The following is a 22,853-nucleotide window of genomic DNA, read 5'->3' on the forward strand; positions in this document are numbered from 1 at the left end:
GAAGGGGGAGAACCCCGTCGAGGCCTGCGGAACCTCTCGGTAAGCGAACAGCAGGTGTGGGAGGTACCGCTCCCAGTCGCGCCCTTGAGTCTCAACCAGCATGCGTAGCATCTGTTTGAGGGTACCATTGAAGCGTTCACACAAGCCATTGGTCTGTGGGTGATACGCACTCGATACCAGGTGCTTCACCTGCATTCTCTTACAGAGAGCCTCCATTAGGCGAGACATAAATTGGGTCCCTTGATCAGTAAGCATTTCCCTGGGAAACCCTACACGTGAAAAGATGGCCAACAGGGCATCCGCCACCTTATCTGCCCTAGTTGATGACAGAGCTACTGCCTCTGGGTACCGGGTAGCGTAGTCTACCACAGTAAGGATATATTGCTTTCCAGAGCTGCTGGGGACGGCCAGCGGGCCCACAATGTCCACCGCGATCCTCTGGAAAGGCTCCTCTATCACTGGCAAAGGGATCAGGGGAGCCTTAAGAGCAGGCCCCGCCTTCCCCACTCTTTGACAGGTGACACAGGAGCGGCAGTAGTTTGACACATCTGTCCCCATCTTAGGCCAATAGAAGTGTTGAGACAGCCGGGCCTTAGTTTTGCTGATCCCCAAGTGTCCAGCTAGCGGGATCTCATGGGCAATCCGCAACAACTCACCCCGGAATTGCTGTGGGACGACCAGCTGTCTTTCCCTCAACCACTCCTTTTGTGATTCTCCGGGTACTGTCTCCTGGTACAACCTACCTTGTTCCCAGAACACCTTTTCCTTATCAGTCTCGGAGAAGGGCGTCCCGGCAAGTTGTCTCAAACTCTCTAGGCTCGCATCTGTGTGCAGAGCGGCCTGAAACTCCTGGCTAGGGGAAGCCAGAAGCGACGTCAGGGTCCCTTCCCCACGGGAACTCTCTTGGACCTGCTCTGGGTCCACCTCTGGTTCAGTCACAGTGATGACTGAGGAGGGTCCGGAAGGCTGACAGTTATCTGCGTTCCGGGCACTCTGACTGCGGGTGACAGCAGCTACGTAGGCTGTCTCCCCGGGGATTTCTACAGGCCCATCAGCCGGCGCTGCTATGGGCTCTACCTCCCCATCCACCCCCAACACTCCAGGGGCAGTGCTACTTATGGGCCAGTTACCTTCCTCGGTGGCACTGGTCACTTTCATGGCGTCACCTTCCTCACGGTTCCCATGCATCTCCCCATTTCCTGTAGCACCGACACTTGCCCCTGTTAGGGGTTCCTCAGCCGTCTCACTCCGCAGAGCGACGTGGCTGGGCACGCCTGTACCTATGGACACATTAACCTTCACAGAAAAATCATTATCAGGTTCCGCTGGCACAGGTACAACATTTTCACCATCAATCCTAGGGAAAAAATGGTTATTAGATGCATCATTACAAGATAAAGCATGGTCAGGTAACACATGCGATTTCCCATCATCATCATCATCATCATCATCATCAGGGTTAACGTTACCCTTATTAGTAGATTGGGGAGGGGTGTCAGGGACGTAGTATGCAAACATCCTCCCCAAATCAGTTCCCAACAAAACATCAGTGGGCAAATTATCCGACAGCCCCACTTCCTTCACCCCGCTCCCAGCACCCCAATCAATAAAAACCCGGGCCATCGGTAAGGGACAGCTGATGCCCCCAATCCCAGTGACAGTTAGGGTTTTCCCCGGAATGATTTCTTCAGGGGCCGCCAGTTCGGGTCGGATGAGGGTTCGTTCAGCCCCGGTGTCCTTGAGGCCTGTAGCAACATGGCCCCCCACAGTGACGGGCTGTACGTTGTCACACACCCTCCCAACCACACCACCCACCAAAATAACTGCTGCATTAGGCCCTGGGGCCTTGGCTGGGGGGTTCTTCGGCCTGTCTGGACAGAAGGTACTGATATGCCCAGGCCGCTTGCAGGTGTAACACGCGCAAGGTTCGGTGGTAGGTCTGGTGCTGTTGGCCACAGGGCCAGGACCTCGGGTGTGTTGGCTGGCAGGGGTACTGGCGTTGGTTGCAGGCTTACCCCCTCTCCAGCTGGTGGTGACTGGCTTCCGTACTTCCGATCTACGGTTGGCCTCATAGGCATCGGCAATCTGTGCTGCTTTCGTCACGTCTTTGGGTTCTCTGTCCATCACGAACTGTCGCACCTCAGCTGGGCAAAGATGAAAGAACTGGTCTTTGATCATCAGGTCTCGCAGCTGCGCAAAGGTGGTCACTGACAGTCCTTGGGTCCACTGGTCAAAGTGGGTCCCCAGTCCATGCACCACATCACTGTAACTGTCGTGTGGGCCACGTTGGAGGGTCCGGAACTTTCTACGGTACACCTCGGGTGTAAGCTGGTACTTGGCTATCAGAGCCTTTTTGATGGCCTCATAGTCACCATCTTGTTCTTGAGGGAGGGCAGCAAACGCCTCCAGAGCTTTACCTCTCAGCCCTGGTGTCAGGTATCAGGCCCATTCATCTGTAGGCAGCCGGTACTGTCTGCAGGCTTTCTCAAAGGCCCGCAGAAAAGTGTCCAAGTCTCCGTCCTTCTCCATAACAGGGAAGTGATCGGGCCGGGGTTTAGGCATCTGAGCGCTGCTGGGCTCACGGCTGGACTGGGACGACCCCTGCATTTGCAGTCGGGCCATCTGCAGCTGGTACTCCCGCTCCGCTTGCTGGGCCTGGGCCTCTCGCTCAGCTCGGGCCTCTCGCTCAGCTCGGGCCTCTTGCCGGTATTGCTGAATCAGCTGCCGACGTCCCTCATGGTCGTCAGTGGGGAATTCTTTCAAGGCCGCCTGCAGGTGGGGGTCCAATTCGCCCGGATTGCTAACAGGGCCAGCATTCAGTGGGTGGACCTCTGCTGCAGCACCATGTTCGCTGGTGCTGGCTTCTGCGGCCTCTGAGCTCTGAGATTGGTCTCGAGCGGCTTCCCATTGCACCAGATCTGCGACCAGTTGGGCTTTGTTTTTGCTTGCAAAGTCAATGTGCTGTGACTTGCATAAGGCGACAAGGGTGTCTCTGGTCTGCTGCTCATAGAAGGTTTCTCCCAGCACAACCATGGTTGCCAAATAAAAGATAGGATAGAAAAACGAAGAGAAAGGGAGGGGATAATTACCAGTACGCAATTGTCTCACAACTAAAAAGCACTGAGTTCGTTCTCCAAACTTATTTGCGCAGAGTCCTCGCAAGAACTTTCTGCAAGTTTTTAGTGAGAGGAATCATTACTCAAACCAAATCACTAATGCTCTAAGATATCCCACCGCCTTGCCACCAATTGTCACGATTCCCCCTGACCGCTGTCACCAATGGGTCAGGATTCACACCGTGACCGTCACCCCTACGTCACGGATTGAGGTGACTTTAGGCCAACAGACGGCTATCACATGTGCAGGGGGCTTATCTTAGTTATCCCTCCACTCCACGATGTGATGAAAAAAACCACACACAAGGCTATTGACCTCTTAGTTTACAGCAGGGGCTTATTCTAGGTATCCCACTGCTTTTCTATATACCACGAACTGCAGGGATTTATGTATATCCCGCTTACAGTTCCACTTAACACTTGCAGCTCTCTGGCGCCCCCTTACTCTCAGGTCAGATTAGGTACTCCACCCTGGGTAATTAGTCGCCAGAAAGGCTGCCTGCTAGGTACTGGCTATTGGGCACACTGCAGCGACGCGATAACTACTCCCACTCAGGCAGGAACAATAATTATTAACGTCGCAGCCGCTACAACATAACCCAAAAGTCTGCACACTTCTCGCTGCCACCAGCTTCGATTAAACGGGTCCGAAGCTAACCCAACACAACAGTAACAGTAGCGTATTTCACTTCAGAAGACAGGGTAAGTTTAGAGCATGGATGAACGAACTAATATATAATAGTACATTCCATTGAAATTAATTAGGCAGTGCTTTATGAAAAATATTTTATATAGAAGTTACAAAGGAGACAATTGCCAATATGTACGAGGGTAATTATAACATAAAGGGAATAAATGAGAAAAAGCAACACTTACATGTTCAAAGCATGACAGGCAACCAGGCTAGGGCAGTTTCCATATATCCCAGTCCATGGGATGCTGCTGGCTTCAGGAGAGGACAAGAAGTCAGGAAGAAATCTAGCAGAGACACAGCTGGGGATGTGTGCAGCCAGTTATACTTTCAAGGCTGTGACATCACAGAAAGGCTGGCTTATCCAGACCCTCCTCTCTCTACATTCTGCCTAAACTTTAAACTATTCTCTCTGATTTCTATAACTTCACTACAAAACATGTCAGAGTCAGACCAAACTCCTCATTCATCTCAGATTAACGTGGGCATTCTAATGAGATCAAATATGTCCTATCTGGGATACATATTTCCAGAGAAATCCCTACTTCTTTACCAGATGGAGTTAGAAGCTCGTGTTTCGCGGGTTGTGTAGATACACCGAGTGAGAATAAAAATATATATTTTCGTATTTCTAGCTTAAATCGTTTGCCTAATATCTAACAAAAACTAAACAAAGAATCTTTCCTGAATCTTGGAGCCACTTTTCCAGTTTGAACTAGAGAATGTGGGAGGGGTGAGGGACTTTCCTCTGAGCCTGGAATTTACGACCCCAGAGCAATAAAACCTCTCTTCCCCCATACTCTCAGAGAAGGAAAGCCAGGAATTTGCAGCTACAAACTGTTGCTCCAAGAAGGGGGGCTTAGCCCACACAGGCTAGAGAACTACTTATGATATTTCATACCATATCGTGACAATACTATATACAGGAGATGACATAGGTGTATACTATATATAAGGGAGATGACAATCATGTCTATACTGAGGGGAAAATGAGAGGTATGAGGTGAAAATGAGGGGTGTGCGGTGAAAATGAAAAGGTGTGAGTGCAAAATGAGAGGAGTGAGGAAAAATAGTGGAGTGATCGGAAAATGACAGATGTCAGGTCGAAATGACAAGTGTTAGGGGGGAATGAGAGGAGTGAGGGGGAAAATGAGAGGTGTAAGGGAGAAAATGAGAGATGTGAGGGGGAAAATGAGAGGCGTAATGGGAAAATAAGAGAAGTGAGGTGCTATAACTAACCACAGATATTTACTATGCCCAGGCAACGCCGGGCTCTTCAGCTAGTATGTTAATAATACCAATTGAATAATGAGATGAAGTACTCAGGAAAACAAATACATTTTTCAGGCAGAAATAATTAGTGACCTGTTGAACAGTATAAAATGTTATCGGGTCATATTGACCTGAACAGTACAAAGTGTAACAATCAGCGTGCAGCTAAAACATAAACAAAAAAGCAAAAAGAAACAACACTCATAGTAAGAACCCCTCAAATGAGGAAAAGTTAATTAATCACAAGTTTCAGATCTGCATAATAAATAATCTGTAGGGTTAAACAATGCACCATAACACACTTTTTTCTCATTTGCATCTTTTCAGGACATGTGCCAATCTCTCGATTCTTATAGCTTCTACCAAGCCCAGCCAACCTGCATATTCTTATATTATCCCATGAACTCAACCTTCTTTGATTGGTTTGCTGTAACTTACTAGATTACAATGAGACACATGGCAGTAGAACAATGACACTGCACATGAACCAAGAAGTTACTGTCTCTTGTCCAACCATATCTAGCTTGGAATGTAAGTCCTTTACATTGAAAAAGTTGGTAAATAAGAGAAAGATTTCATGCATGAGAAAGCACATAAAAGTTTAAAATTACAAGCCGGGACCTTAAGTCAATGGAGCAGGTATCTAAAATTGAGAGTGCTTCATAGCAATGAGTAAAATACCTTTTTTTCACGAGAAGAAGCCTAAGAAAAATGTTTTTTATTAGAAAATCCCTTTACCTACAAATTTGGCTCACGTCTTCTTCACCATCTGCCATCTTTAATCTATTCTTGACTCTTTATTCTTCCTTCTCTCTTTTTTATATAATTCAAGTCATTCTATTATGTGATACTCAACAGTTAACAGTTGACCCTCATCTACTGTACTTGTTGAGGGACATGAGGAACAGCCATTGGTCCATGATCCATCTGTAGATTGTTTAGGACACTTGCCATTTCCACAAATTGAGAATCTCTCTAAATGTAAAAAAACCAACAAGATATAAGATTATAAGATAATGGTCAATATGTCCAATACCAGCACCAAAATATCAAATCGTGAAACAGGCATGAACCATTCAAACAATAAACATGACAACCAGGTAAACTTAGGCAGATAAGAAGGCAATTTCTGATCTTGAGGAACATCAAAAGTGATTGTGATGCCAGGTCAGGAACAGTAGATGTGGACAGATTTGCCAGAAAGTCTGTAGTTATTGTAACTTGCTACAAAGTCAGAATCAGACAATCATTGGACTGTAGATGGTTGAAAGTTAAAAAAATATGTGTATAAATATGGTTCATTGTGTATTTGGAGAAGGGGATTAATTTAAGAGGACTGCTTTATTAAATTGTGGTCATTATCAGACCGTCACTTGGTTGTAAAAGTAAACAAGTGAAAAAAGTCATAAAAGTCTAATCTTGAGTATGTGGACTATAGAGTTTATTTTAGAAGGGTATTTTATAAGAAGTAGTAAACAGAAGGACATTTTGGATGTCTACTTACTATTAGGTCACATACAGAAGGCTTGTGACTCATCATTCTTTTGTAGCATTTGATTGCACTGTTGGTCATGTTCTCCTGAAGAGAAATAGAGAAGGATTTGTTGAAGATTTACCGTATATACTCATGTATAAGCCGAGTTTTTCAGTACCTTTTTTGTGCTGAAAACGCCCACTCGGCTTATACACGAGTCATGGCACAGAAAGCCGGCGGAGGAGGGGCGGCGGAGCAGTGGGTGCCTGGAGCCGGTGCACACATCATACTCACCTACCTGTGCGCCCTCGGTGCTTGCACTGCTTCTCATTCTGGCCACCCGTGCCTGCCTGAAGCTCTTCCTGTGCTCAGCGGTCACGTGGTACCACTCATTGAGGTGATGAATATGGATGCGCCTTCACTCAAATAGGGGTAGAGCGCATATTCATCACCTTAGTAAGCAGTACCACGTGACCACTGAGCACAGGAGGAGCTGCAGGTAGGTGCCGGAGCCGCAATCAAATGCAGTTCCAGCACCAAGGGTGCACAGGTAGGTGAGTATGATTTTTTTTAAACTAGGAAACGTGCACACAGGGATTGGGAATAAGGAGGCATGCATACAGGGACATAAGTGGGAGGCATGCATACTGGGACGGAACTGGGAGGCATGCATACAGGGACAGAAGTGGGAGGCATGCATACAGGGACAGAACTGGGAGGCATGCATACAGGGACAAAGAAGGGGGAGGCATGCACAGAGAAATAGAATGGGGAGGCATATATACAGAATAGGAACGGGGAAGGACTGCAGACAGGGGCAAGGACGGGGAGGCATTCATACCAGGACAGGGAAGGCGGAGGCATGCATACATGGACTCATCAAGGGAGGCATATAGACAGGGGCAAGGATGGGGAGGCATTTAAACAGGACAGGAAAGATGGAGGCATGCTTACAATGACAGGGACAGGGGAGGCATGCAGACAGGGATGGGGAGGCATCCATACCAGGACAAGTAAGGGGGAGCCATGCATAGCAGGACAGGGATGAGGGGACAATGCATACCCAGCTTATACTCGAGCCAATAGGCTTACCCATTTCCCGTGGCAAAAGTAGGTGCCTCGGCTTATACTCGGGTTGGATTATACTCAAGTGTATATGTGATTTCACTGTCGATTGTACAGACTAATTCTGAAGACTCTAAAGTCAAGAACCTCCAACAGATTCTTTATCCATTTATGTGCTAGAAAAAAGCATCCACCTATTACTTAACTTAAACTATCATTCCATCTACTAAAAATAGACATCTGAATAATTAACATTAAATGCCGTGTCGTCACATTAGAGGGGATACACCGGATGATACAGAGCAACGAGACAACACTCCTAAATCAGTAAAAATATGATCATAAACAGAATGATGCCCCACACACCATATCACACCATCACATATAACGTGATGCTCCTTCAATATATGGTTTAACACCGTGCCTCCATGGCATCTCTCTCTTTACTCTGAGACTCGTACCATTGGCTTCTCCTACTTTGTTCTCTAAAGCCATTCTGTTTTAGCTGTCTTGTCGTAATGCTTTCATACAGACTACAGTATGTACTTATCTCTGTCAGCTTATATTACAACATGTACTCCAGTAGAGTATATTTGATGTGGTCCGTGTATATTATCTACCAGACACATTAAATCGATGGCACCATATATTGGAGAAATTCACTGTTTTTTGGTATTCCCTTGAATGTTATGCTTTGGGTTGTACCCTTCTTCTCCATGGGGGGAGATTTATATGCAGTCATATGGACCTTTTTCCACATATGTAGTCTAGAAGCATATGGTATACATTAAATTAGAAAAAATGTATCGTTGGTATTACAGAAATATACATTCTTCTGAAACATCAATGGGGTTCCGGTAACTATGTGTGTCCTATTGGCTGAATAAATAGTGATCTATGGGCAATGCTGCATATTGAATTGGCATGTTATTGCCTGGGGTTTGCTTATAGTGTACTATTTTTTTTTAAATTATTTTAAAGGTATTTTGGGTCTCAATACATTTTTTTATACTATTTGATATTTAGGTGTGCATATCTTTATGTGACGTGTAGGGTTGAGCGAAACAGATCGGCACTTTTCAAAAGTCGCCGACTTTTAGCAAAGTCGGGTTTCGTGAAACCCGACCCGATCCCACTCTGGGGTCGGGTCGGCGATCTCTACTTAAAAGTCGGGTTTCGTTTTATATATATATATATGTGTCATTCAGACACACATATATATATATATATATATATATATATATATTTATATTAACTTCAGCGCGATATAGCAGAAAAGCTGGTAATTCCATTACCGGCTTTTCATTTCTCCTGCCAAAACCCAACATGATTTGAGACATGGTTTACATATAGTAAACCATGTCATATCCCCCTTCTTTTTGCATATTCCACACTACTAATGTTAGTAATCTTTATTTATCTTTATCTTTTTATATAGCGCTAACATATTCCGCAGCGCTTTACAGTTTTGCACACATTATCATCACTGTCCCCGATTGGGCTCACAATCTAGAATTCCTATCAGTATGTCTTTGGAATGTGGGAGGAAACCGGAGTGCCCGGAGGAAACCCACGCAAACACGGAGAGAACATACAAACTCTTTGCAGATGTTGTCCTGGGTGGGATTAGAACCCAGGACCCCAGCGCTGCAAGGCTGTAGTGCTAACCACTGCGCCACCGTGCTGCCCCAGTAGTGTGTATGTGCAAAATTTCAGCGTTCTAGCTCTTAAATTTAAGGGTTAAATCGCGGAAAAGATTGGCGTGGGCTCCCGCGCAATTTTCTCCACCAGAGTAGTAAAGCTAGTGACTGAGGGCAGATATTAATAGCCTGGAGAGGGTCCACGGTTATTGGCCCCCCTGGCTAAAAACACTTGCCCCCAGCCACCCCAGAAAAGGCACATCTGTAAGATGCGCCTATTCTGGCACCTGTAGTTACCTTCATTCGCGGTGATGCGTTCCCTGCTGGATGTCCCTGGAGCGTGGGAAAAGTTCCCAGGCTCGAGGTCATATGAGGACATCCAGCAGGGGGCGCATCACCGCGAATTATGGTAACTATAGGTCATTGACCTACATTACCTTCATTCGCTGGGGTTTACAGCCACGAGCAGCGCTGCATTAGCAGAGCTCCTGGCTGTAAAATATTTTAACCCCTTCAGATGGATTTACAACGTGGGACATTACAGATCTACGGAAGGTATGTATATTGTTGGTTTATTATTTTTTATTTGTTACAGAGCGAGGGTCTTCAGCGAGTGGATTGAGCGTACAATAAAATATTACAACAAACGGTGTGTTTATTTCATTAAAATACTTTTTAATATTGTGTGTGTTTTTTTTAACTCTTTCATACAATTGGATTAATAATAGATAGGTGTCATAATTGACGTCTCTCCATTATTAATCTGGCTTAATGTCCCCTTACAATAGCAAGGTGGCATTAACCCTTCATTACCCCATATCCCACCGCTACACGGGAATGAGAAGAGAGTGGCCAAGTGCCAGAATAGGCGCATCTTACAGATGTGCCTTTTCTGGGGTGGCTGGGGGCAGGTGTTTTTAGCCGGGGGGGCCAATAACCGTGGACCCTCTCCAGGCTATTAATATCTGCCCTCAGTCACTGGCTTTACTACTCTGGCGTAGAAAATTGCGCGGGAGCCCACGCCAATTTTTTCCGTGATTTAACCCTTAAATTTAAGAGCTAGAGCGCCGAAAATTTGCATATACACACTACTAACATTAGTAGTGTGGAATATGCAAAAAAAAAGGGGGATATGACATGGTTTACTGCATGTAAACCATGTCTCATATCATGTCGGGTTTTGGCAGGAGAAATGAAAAGACGGTAATTGAATTACAGGCTTTTCGGCTATATCGCCCTGAAGGAAATGTAAAAAAAACAAAAAAACCCATAGACTTACATTGGGTTTCGAGTTTCGGCCGATCCCCGACCCCGACTTTTCAATAGGATTGGCCGATTTCACTCGACCCGACTTTTGAGAAAGTCTGGTTTCGTGAAACCCAACTCGACCCTGAAAAACTAAAAGTCGCTCAACCCTAGTGACGTGTTTTCTTTTTTTTTCTGTTATTGCCATTCCCTCTCTCCACATGATATAGCTCCCTTTTTCTATATGTTATGTGACTAGTGGGGCACCCTCTCCCGTCCTCCATGCTATTCTGCATATACACCAAATAAAAGATTCCCACCTGCCCGGTTGACTTGTGTTTCTCTGCTGCTCTCAGCTCTGTTTCTTGTCTTCCCATGTTTCTCCTTTTATTTTTCAGTCTCATGGAGACATTTTCTTTCTACATTCAGAATTGAAATGACATGAGAAGAGTGTCTACACCTGTGGGAAAATCTTACAACTTTCAGTTTCCTTAGTATGTAGGTAGGAATGTAACGTCAGGTAACTGGGAGGAGACTCCTCCACTACGACAGGTGACAGGAGGAAGCCCTACTATATATAGAGATATTACATTTAGCAACATGACAAAATTACTGAGTGATGGGAGCATGGATGATATAAACAGTCGAATTATCTGTTTTAGATTGTTACACGTAATATCTTTGTATAAGGCAGTATTCCTTCAGTCACCTGTAGTCGTGGAGGAGTCTCCTCCCAGCTACCTGACATTATCTTCCTAGCTACATACCAAGGAAACTGAAAGTTGTAAGGGTTTTCCACGACTTCTGTCTCTTGAATTCCAACTGCAGAGCGAAGTTTTCTACACATCCTGAAAATGAAGAAATTTCTCTCCAGCAGATTGAAGAATAAAAGGAGAAACATGGGAAGACATAAGTCAGAGCTCGAAGCAGCAGAGAGACGCAAAGCAAACGGGCAGGTGAGCATCTTCTACTGGATGTTTGTACAGAATATTAGTGCTGTGGACATCTACTTGATAAGTTTATATACAATAATAATAATGTTCTATGTATGGGTATACCTTATACACAGATCCATTGGAAGAGAAGAAATACTCCAATACTCCAGCCATGGACATCAGATTGGTCATCTTCAGTCTTGTACTTGTCGTAGCGACGGGACATCCACACCGGAGACGCTGCCCCATGTCCAGATATCAATCAGTATCTTCTGCTAACATGAAGATGATCAAACAATTGCAGAATGAACATGTAAGAAGGGGCATTGTTGTATTTTTATTTTTTTTTATAGATGCACGTCTATAGAGACAGGAGTCAGGGTGCTTTCACATGTGTTTTGTTACAAGTGAAGAACCACAGCAAGTGTAAAAGACAGTTAATCTAATATTTTCCGTTATGTTTTACTTGAGAACTTTCAGTGGAAATATTGCAGGTAAAATTGAGTAATTGATTAGTACCACTGTTAATCTAGTACACATTTATGGTTTGTTCTTGACTTTTTCACTCACTCTATACAATAGGCGTCAATTATTACACTGTATGGCAGTATATTCTGGATGAGTTAATTTGTAATACGTTGTATCCATGTACATCTAAAACAAATCCTACTTTATCTGTCAACAGGAGAAGACCATGTCCACCAGTGCAATCAAATGTTACAGAAGAATGGTGAGACACAAGCCATCTGTATGTGACCTAAAGGTAAATATAGATCTGACACTTTATTCCATTACTGGCCTTGAAATAGTTCTTGAAAGAAACCCCACCTTACCTCCTCACCTAGTTATATATTTAGAAGCACCTAATATTTTCCCCTTCTTCCCTTCTACAGGCCAGTGACCGCCTGATTCTGACACTGGAGCGAGTTACTGTAACTACAGAAGTTCTGGCGAATCTGTCCACATCTGCTGTACCCGACCTGGCATCACAGTCACTCGGGATGTTCCTCAAAATCAGAGAAGATCTTTCGATCTGTGTAAGTTCACATGGCTCTCGTGTTCATTGACTGCATGGATTGGGCTGTTATGTTTTGTGGCTGATATTAGAAATACTGACCCATGACTAATCAATCTCTTGCATTTTTCACGTTCAGAAAGAATCACCAGGACACAGTAAAACACCTTCTGATGAGCTGAAGCCATGGCTGCACCATCTCCAGCACTTTGTAGAAGAGGTAAATGTCCTTCACTAATCTACAGATGCACTCATAGCATCCTGTCTTTTTTGGTGGAGGAGATAATTGACCCTGGACATGAACAGTAGATGAGGGTCAACATTGACTTGATTGACCACATAATGTTCTGAATGGAGACTAAATTTGATAAAATTGTAAAACTGAATATCAACAGAACATAGATGAAAGAAAGGAGCCAATGGCATATAAACTAGGAGAAATTATAGGTAATGCTGAATCCATAACTATCATAATAAACATTTTTCATTTTATTTTGCAGGAATCTATGCAATGTCTCCAGGAAGCCGTGCTACTCAGTCTTATCTCACTGGTGGTAGAAGATATTGGATGTTGGGCTCACGGGAAGTAACTACAAAGATATTTTTATAAAAGTCTGCAAGTCTTGAGGACGCTCTTCAAGTGGTGGAACATTTTCCATTAACAACGCCGTGATTTTGTTCCATTTTATATGATTGATACCCTTTGTGAAGAACTGATGAGGACAATACATGATAGCTCTGATTAGAAGCTTATCTACAGTCACCTGTCGTAAAGTCTCAGCATCAAGATCAAATAGGAGATGAATTTTCTCTTTGTGAATTTTCATAAATATGCATAATTTGGTCGTTTTTTTATATTTTTCATAATATATTTATTTATATCTATTTTAATATGTATGGAATTATTTAATTTTGATATTTTTACATGTATATTTATTAATATGTATTTTTTTAAATATGTAATTTATTTTTATATTTATTTGCATTCTGCTTTTCTGTTAAAAAATAATTATAATTTTAATAAAAGTAAATTAATGTATCTATTGTTCTTAAAACTATGGGGAAAAGAAAAGCTCCGATTGAGAAGTGGATAAAAAGTGAATGCTGTCTTGGGATGATTCCAGAGATTTAGCAGGAGGAAATGTGTTTATGTGAGTAAAGGCAATTCTATAGTGTAGGCTGAATTCAAGTTGGCAGCAGAATAGTGATTTTGCCAAAGTAGGACTAGCCCCGTCGAGTATCCAAGGATCGTGCTGTGTGTCTAAGCCCTAATGGAATAATTTCCACTAAAATTCCATGAAACACAACTCATCTGTCCTTCTACTTGCTTTCTGTGGATGACATGTCCCTACATCATCCACATAGTCTCCCCAGCATCATGCTCCTGGACAGGCCTGTTTCTCTGTCTTGATGAGGGCAGAGCAAAGTACTGCAGTGCTTAGGTGCCTGGAAAGGTCAAAGAGCCCCGCGCATGCGCACTGCAGTACTTTACTCTTCCCTAGTTAGGTTAGACAAGTATGAGCAGGATTGTGATGCCAGGGTGACTGTGTGAATGACGTAGCGAAATGTAATTCACACGAAACAAGAAGGAGGACGACATCACAAGAAGAATGGAGGCGGCGGACCAAGAACAGCGACATCCCTCTGACCGGGCTGTCCCACAGGTGAGATCTTTTTTTTTTTTTTAAATAGAATTAGAAAATGCAATTGTAGAAGTGAGAAAATTCTCTAGGAATTCAATTTATGTATAAACAGAAATGAAAGGATATCAGTAATAATATATGGTAATCACCATTAGAAGGTCAGTGGTTATGTTAGACAATTTTATTCCAATATTTCTATTAAATTAATTTGAAAACAGAAAAAATAAATGCAATAAATATAACACATACATTTTTAATACATAAAATAAATAAGACAGCAATATTTTAAACAGATCAAAAAACATTATCATTTCTTTGGGAACATTAAAAAATTTAAATATTTGTTAATGGCGTCCAGCGAACACTGCTGTGGATATAGAAGAATTTCTTCTTTCTTAGCTTAAAGGGACACTGTCACCTGAATTTGGAGGGAACAATCTTCAGCCATGGAGGCGGGGTTTTCGGGTGTTTGATTCACCCTTTCCTTACCCGCTGGCTGCATGCTGGCTGCAATATTGGATTGAAGTTCATTCTCTGTCCTCCGTAGTACACGCCTGCGCAAGACAATCTTCATAGTCATGTGATGAAGAATGTAGACTTGGAGAAGATCATGAGAGATTTTCCAAATTTTTAAATTCTTAAATCACAATGCTAAAAGCATCCCAATGGATTTTCTTTAAAGCTTCTTTGAAGGTATTTATAGTGAGCACAACACCCTACATCTTCCACCACTAGCGGGCTGAGCTTGAGCAACATGAGAAACATTGAGGAGATTCCTGGGAAATAACATGTAAAGTGTTTATTATGTAAGTTGTGGATTCACCTTTAGTGTTTCCAATGCAATTTTTAAAAATTTTTTAAAAATGAGCGCGTTAGTGGCTTTGAAAGACATAGCGGCTTGTGATTGGTCGCGTGGCCGCGACCAATCACAAGCCGCGACGTCACCGCAAGCTATTGACGCGCTCATTTTTAAAAATGAGCGCGTTAATGGCTTTGAAAGACATAGCGGCTTGTGATTGGTCGCGTGGCCGCAACCAATCACAAGCCGCGACGTCACCGCAAGCTATTGACGCGCTCATTTTTAAAAATGAGCGCGTCAATAGCTTGCGGTGACGTCGCGGCTTGTGATTGGTCGCGTGGCGGTCACATGGGCGGCCCGCGACCAATCAGAAGCCGGGACGTGATTCTCAGGTCCTAAAAGCGCTGATTTTGAACAACGAAGCCTGCCGGTTACCCGCGCTGAGTCCAGGGGCCGCCGGAGAGGTAAATATATCAATATTTTTTATTTTAATTCTTTATTTTACAGATCCCTATGTATCCGATACCGATACCCGATACCACAAAAGTATCGGATCTCGGTATCGGAATTCCGATACCGCAAGTATCGGCCGATACCCGATACTTGCGGTATCGGAATGCTCAACACTACTGAGGATACCTTATGGCAGTTCTGGCTTGTTTTTCCTTAGAGTACCCTGCATGGTAAGTTGTCTTTTTCACAACATCTGGCCCAGTTGGTAAGATGTGAAAAAGTTGTCACATGTAACATTTTGTCCTTTTAGTCCATGAGTCAAAACGAGAACAACACGCATACCCTGATTTTTTTCAGCTCTTTCTCCAGAGTTTCTTCCTTGTATACACTTGAGCGTTTACAACGTATGAACTTTTGCTGTCACAATGCTGGATCAACATATTAGGGCATGTTAGGTTAGGCTATGGGTTGAACTAGATGGACTTAAAGTCTTCCTTCAACCTTAATTAATAACAAATGCTGTGCTTTGCTGGCTTACGGGCACCTACCTCGGAATGCCACCAGTTGTTCATCGACAGTTACAGTTTCCCCAATAGTATATAATTTTGGTAGAATGTCTACCCATTTATTCCAAACATTTCTAAGAGGGGCTAGTTTATCTTTAGCTCTTCTTTCATTTTGATCTGTTTTATTATCAAACCTCAGTACTCTTGAAATCTCATGAAACCTTTCACGAGACATTGTAGCTCTAAATATATGGCGACCGGTTTTGGAATTTCACAAACTTTTATTTGATTCACCATAAGATTTGTATATGCTTGCTAAAAGAAGTAAACCAATGTAAGCATTTAGAGCTGTCATATCTAATTTGTTCCATTTATCACCATAAACCCGTCGTCCCTTAATGTTTGTCATTTTTTTAATAATAATATGTTAATAATAATAATAATAATAATAATTGAATACAGAGATGAAGTACACAGGAAAACAAATACATTTTTCAGGCAGAAATAATTAGTGACCTGTTGAACAGTATAACATTTTATCGGGTCATATTGACCTGAACAGTACAAAGTGTAACAATCAGCTTGTAGCAAAAAAGTGAACAAAAAAAACAAAAAAAAAATAACACTCATAGTAAGATCCCCTCAAATGAGGGAATGTTAATTAATCTCAAGTGTCAGACCGCATAATAAATAATCTGTAGGGTTAAATAATAGACTTTTTTCTCATTTGCATCTTTTCAGGACATGTGCCAATCTCTCGATTCCTATAGCTTCTACCAAGCCCAGCCAACCTGCATATTCTTATATTATCCCATGAACTCAACCTCCTTTGATTGGCTTGCTGTAAATTACTAGATTACAATGAGACACATGGTAGTAGAACAATGGCACTGCACATGAACCAAGAAGTTACTGTCTCTTGTCCAACCATATCTAGCTTGGAATGTAAGTCCTTTACATTGAAAAAGTTGGTAAATAAGAGAAAGATTTCATGCACGAGAAAGCACATAAAAGTTTAAAATTACAAGCCGGGACCTTAAGTCAATGGAGCAGGTATCTAAAATTGAGAGTGCTTCATAGCAATGAGTAAAATACCTTTTTTTCACGAGACGAAGCCTAAGAAAAATGTTTTTTTATTAGAAAATCCCTTTACCTACAAAGTTGGCTCACTTCTTCTTCATCATCTGCCATCTTTAATCTATTCTTGACTCTTTATTCTTCCTTCTCTCTTTTTTATATAATTCAAGTCATTCTATTATGTGATACTCAACAGTTAACAGTTGACCCTCATCTACTGTACATGTTGAGGGACATGAGGAACAGCCATTGGTCCATGATCCATCTGTAGATTGTTTAGGACAGTTGCCATTTCCACAAATTGAGAGTCTCTCTAAATTTAAAAAAAATACAAGATATAAGATTATAAGATAATGGCCAATATGTCCAATACCAGAACCAAAATATTAAATCATGAAACAGGCATGAACCATGCAAACAATAAACATGACAACCAGGTAAAGCTAGGCAGATAAGAAGACAATTTCTGATCTTGAGGAACATCAAAAGTGATTGTGATGCCAGGTCAGGAACAGTAGATGTGGACAGATTTGCCAGAAAGTCTGTAGTTATTGTAACTTGCTACAAAGTCAGAATCAGACAATCATTGGACTGTAGATGGTTGAAAGTTAAAAAAATATGTGTATAAATATGGTTCATTGTGTATTTGGAGAAGGGGATTGATTTAAGAGGACTGCTTTATTAAATTGTGGTCATTATCAGACCATCACTTGGTTGTAAAAGGAAACAAGTGAAAAAAGTAATAAAAGTATAATCTTGAGTATGTGGACTATAGAGTTTATTTTAGAAGGGTATTTTATAAGAAGTAGTAAACAGAAGGACATTTTGGATGTGTACTTACTATTAGGTCACATACAGAAGGCTTGTGTTTCATCATTCTTTTGTAGCATTTGATTGCACTGTTGGTCATGTTCTCCTGAAGAGAAATAGAGAAGGATTTGTTGAAGATTTACCGTATATACTCATGTATAAGCCGAGTTTTTTAGCACCTTTTTTGTGCTGAAAACGCCCCCTCGGCTCATACACGAGTCATGGTACAGAAAGGCAGTGGAGGAGGGGCGGCGGCGGAGCAGTGGGTGCCAGGAGCCGGTGCACACATCATACTCACCTACCTGTGCGCCCTCGGTGCTGGGACTGCATCTCATTCTGGCCACCCGTGCCTGCCTGCAGCTCTTCCTGTGCTCAGCGGTCACGTGGTACAGCTCATTAGGAGATGAATGTGGATGCATCTTCACTCAAATAGGGGTAGAGCACATATTCATCACCTTAGTAAGCGGTACCACGTGACTGCTGAGCACAGGAAGAGTCACAGGCAGGCGCCGGAGCCGGAACAAAATGCAGTTCCAGCACCCAGGGTGCACAGGTAGGTGAGTATGATTTTCTTTTTAATTAGGAAACATGCACACAGGGATTGGGAATAAGGAGGCATGCATACAGGGACAGAAGTGGGAGGCATGCATACAGGGACGGAACTGGGAGGCATGCATACAGGGACAGAGAAGGGGGAGGCATGCACAGAGAAATAGAATGGGGAGGCATATATACAGAAAAGGAACGGGGAAGGAATGCAGACAGGGGCAAGGATGGGGAGGCATTAATACCAGGACAGGGAAGGCGGAGGCATGCATACAGGGACTGATTGGGGGAGGCATATAGACAGGGGCAAGGATAGGGCGGCATATAGACAGGGGCAAGGATAGGGAGGCATTCAAACAGGACAGGAAAGATGGAGGCATGCTTTCAATGACAGGGACAGGGGAGGCATGCAGACAGGGATGGGGAGGCATCCATACAAGGACAGGTAAGGGGGAGCTATGCATAGCAGGACAGGGATGAGAGGACAATGCATACCCGGCTTATACTTGACCCAATAAGATTACCCAGTTTTCTGTGGCAAAAGTAGGTGACTCGGCTTATACTCGGGTTGGATTATACTTGAGTGTATATGTTATTTCACTGTCGATTGTACAGACTAATTCTGAAGAGTCAAGTCAAGAACCTCAAACAGATTCTTTATCCATTTAAGTGCTAGAAAAAATCATCCACCTATTAGGCTACGCACACTAGCGTTGTGCGCCGCTGCATCGGTGACGCAACGCACAACGCATGCAAAAAACGCAGCAAAACGCACGCAAAAACGTTGCGTTTTGCGACGCATGCGTCGGTTTTTGCCGAAATTTGGACGCAAGAAAAATGCAACTTGTTGCGTTTTCTTGGTCCGACGCTAGCGGCAAAAAAGACGCATGCGTCGCACAACGCAACAAAAAAAAAACGCATGCGTCCCCCATGTTAAATATAGGGGCGCATGACCCATGCGTCGCCGCTGCGTCGCCCGTCGCAAACTAGCATAACGCTAGTGTGAACGTAGACTTACTTAACTTAAACTATCATTCCATCTAATAATAATAGACATCTAAATAATTAACAATAAATGCCGTGTTGTCACATTAGAGGGGATACATCGAATGATACAGAGCAACGAGACAACACTCCTAAATCAGTAAAAATATGATCATAAACAGAATGATGCCCCACACACCATATCACACCATCACATATAACGTGATCCTCCTTCAATATATGATTTAACATCGTGCCTCCATGGCAACTCTCTCTTTAGTCTGAGACTCGTACCATGGGCTTCTCCTACTTTGTTCTCTAAAGCCATTCTGTTTTAGCTGTTTTGTCGTAATGCTTTCATACAGTATGTACTTATCTCTGTCAGCTTATATTACAACATGTACTCCATTAGAGTATATTTGATGTGGTCCGCATATATTATCTACCAGACACATTAATTCGATGGCACCATTTATTGGAGAAATGCACTGTTTTTTGGTATTCTCTTGAGTATTATCCTTTGGGTTGTACCCTTCTTCTCCATTGGGGGAGATTTATATGCAGACATATGGACCCTTTCCACATATGTAGTCTAGAAACATATGGTATACATTTAATTAGAAATATGTATTGTTGGTATTACAGAAATATATATTCTTCTGAACCACCAATGGGGTTCCCGTTACCATGTGTGTCCTATTGGCTGAATAAATAATGATCTATGTGCAATGCTGCATATTGAATTGGCATGTTATTGCCTGGGGTTTGTTTATAGTGTACTATTGGTTTTAAACTTTTTTAAATGTATTTTGGGTATAAATACATTTTTTATACTATTTGATATTTAGGTGTGCATATCTTTACGTGGCTTTTTCCATTTTTTTCTTTTATTGCCATTTCCTCTCTCCACATGATACAGCTCCCTTTTTCTATATGCTACATGATTAGTGGGGCACCCTCTCCCGTCCTCCATGCTAGATTCCCACATGCCCGGTTGACTTGCGTTTCTCTGCTGCTCTCAGCTCTGTTTCTTGTCTTCCCATGTTTCTTCTTTTATATTTCAGTCTCATGGAGAAATTTTCTTTCTACGTTCAGGATTGAAATGACATGAGAAAAGTGTCTACAGTGATGGGAAATTCTTACAACTTTCAGTTTCCTTAGTATGTAGGTAGGAATGTAACGTCAGGTAACTGGGAGGAGACTCCTCCACTACGACAGGTGACAGGAGGAATCCCTACTACATAACGAGATATTACATTTACCAACATGACAAAATTACTGAGTGACGGGAGCATGGATGATATAAACAGTCGAATTATCTGTTTTAGATTGTTACACGTGATATCTTTGTATAAGGCAGTATTCCTTCAGTCACCTGTAGTCGTGGAGGAGTCTCCTCCCAGCTACCTGACGTTATCTTCCTAGCTATATACCAAGGAAACTGAAAGTTGTAAGGGTTTTCCACGACTTCTGTCTCTTGAATTCCAACTGCAGAGCGAAGTTTTCTCCACATCCTGAAAATGAAGAAATTTCTCTCCTGCAGATTGAAGAATAAAAGGAGAAACATGGGAAGACATAAGTCAGAGCTCGATGCAGCAAAGAGAGGCAAAGCAAACGGGCAGGTGAGCATCTTCTACTGAATGTTTGTACAGAATATTAGTGCTGTGGACGTCTACACGATAAGTTTATATACAATAATAATGTTCTATGTATGTTTATATCTTACACACAGATCCATTGGAAGAGAAGAAATACTCCAATACTCCAGCCATGGACATCAGATTGGTCATCTTCAGTCTTGTACTTGTCGTAGTGACCGGACGTCCACACCGGAGACGCTGCCCCATGTCCAGATATCAATCAGTATCTTCGGCTAACATGAGGATGATTAAACAATTGCAGAATGAACATGTAAGAAGGGGCATTGTTTTATTTTTTATTTTTTTTTTACATATGCACATCTATAGAGACAGGAGCCAGGGTGCTTTCACATGTGTTTTGTTGCAAGTGAAGAACCAAAGCAAGTGTAAAAGACAGTTAATCTAATATTTTCCGTTATGTTTTACTTGAGAACTTTCAGTATAAATATTGCAGGTAAAATTGAGTAATTGATTAGTACCACTGTTAATCTAGTACACGTTGAGATGATCCATTTATGGTTTGTTCTTGACTTTTTGACTCACTCTATACTATAGGCGTCAATTATTACACTGTATGGTAGTATATTCTGGATGAGTTAATTTGTAATACGTTGTATCCATGTACATCTAAAACAAATCCTACTTTATCTGTCAACAGGAGAAGACCATGTCCACCAGTGCAATCAAATATTACAGAAGAATGGTGAGACACAAGCCATCTGTATGTGACCTAAAGGTAAATATAGATCTGTCACTTTATTCCATTACTGGCCTTGAAATAGTTCTTGAAAATAAAACCCACCTTACTTCCTCACCTAGTCATATATTTAGAAGCACCAAATATTTTCCCCTTCTTCCCTTCTACAGGCCAGTGACCGCCTGATTCTGACACTCGAGCGAGTTACTGTAACTACAGAAGTTCTGGCGAATCTGTCCACATCTGCTGTACCCGACCTGGCATCACAGTCACTCGGGATGTTCCTCAAAATCAGAGAAGATCTTTCGATCTGTGTAAGTTCACATGGCCCTCGTGTTCATTGACTTCATGGATTGGGCTTTTATGTTTCGTGACTGATATTAGAAATACTGACGCATGACTAATCATTATCTTGCATTTTTCACATTCAGAAAGAATCACCAGGACACAGTAAAACACCTTCTGATGAGCTGAAGCCATGGCTGCACCATCTCCAGGACTTTGTAGAAGAGGTAAAAGTCCTTCTCTAATCTACAGAGGCACTAATAGCATCCTGTCTTTTTTGGTGGAGGAGATAATTGACCCTGGACATGAACAATAGATGAGGGTTAACATTGACTTGAGCGACCACATAATGTTCTGAATGTAGACTAAATTTGATAACATTATAAAACTGAATATCAACAGAACATAGATGCAAGAAAGGAGCCAATGGCATATAGACTAGGAGAAATTATAGGTAATGCTGAATACATAGCAAGCATAATAAACATTTTTCATATTATTTTGTAGGAATCTTTGCAATGTCTCCAGGAAGCCGTGCTACTCAGTCTTATCTCGCTGGTGGTAGAAGATATTGGATGTTGGGCTCATGGGAAGTAACTACAAAGATATTTTTATAAAAGTCTGCAAGTCTTGAGGACACTCTTCAAGTGGTGGAACATTTTCCATTAACAACGCCGTGATTTTGTTCCATTTTATATGATTGATTCCCTTTGTGAATAACTAATGAGGAAAATACACGATAGCTCTAATTAGAAGCTTATCTACAGTCACCTGTCATAAAGTCTCAACATCAAGTTCAAATAGGAGACGAATGTTCTCTTTGTGAATTTTCATAAATATGCATAATTTGGTCATTTTTTTTATATTTTTCATAATATATTTATTTATATCTATTTTAATATGTATGTAATTATTTAATTTTGATATTTTGACATGTATATTTATTAATATTTTTTTTAA

At 42.2% G+C, this 22,853-nt stretch overlaps 1 protein-coding gene across 1 annotated transcript; it reads left to right on the forward strand.

Annotated features, from left to right (window-relative positions):
* The first annotated feature begins 20,836 nt into the window (after positions 1 to 20,836).
* On the forward strand, positions 20,837 to 22,490 carry LOC138666239 (interferon lambda-2-like). Its single transcript, XM_069754473.1, has 6 exons — positions 20,837 to 20,876; positions 21,004 to 21,182; positions 21,570 to 21,647; positions 21,779 to 21,922; positions 22,040 to 22,120; positions 22,401 to 22,490. Exons 1-6 carry the CDS (start codon positions 20,837 to 20,839, stop codon positions 22,488 to 22,490), a joined length of 612 nt encoding a protein of 203 aa, XP_069610574.1.
* Positions 22,491 to 22,853: the final 363 nt, after the last annotated feature.

This window comes from Ranitomeya imitator, chromosome 2, assembly GCF_032444005.1.
Source record: "Ranitomeya imitator isolate aRanImi1 chromosome 2, aRanImi1.pri, whole genome shotgun sequence".
NCBI lineage: Eukaryota > Metazoa > Chordata > Amphibia > Anura > Dendrobatidae > Ranitomeya > Ranitomeya imitator.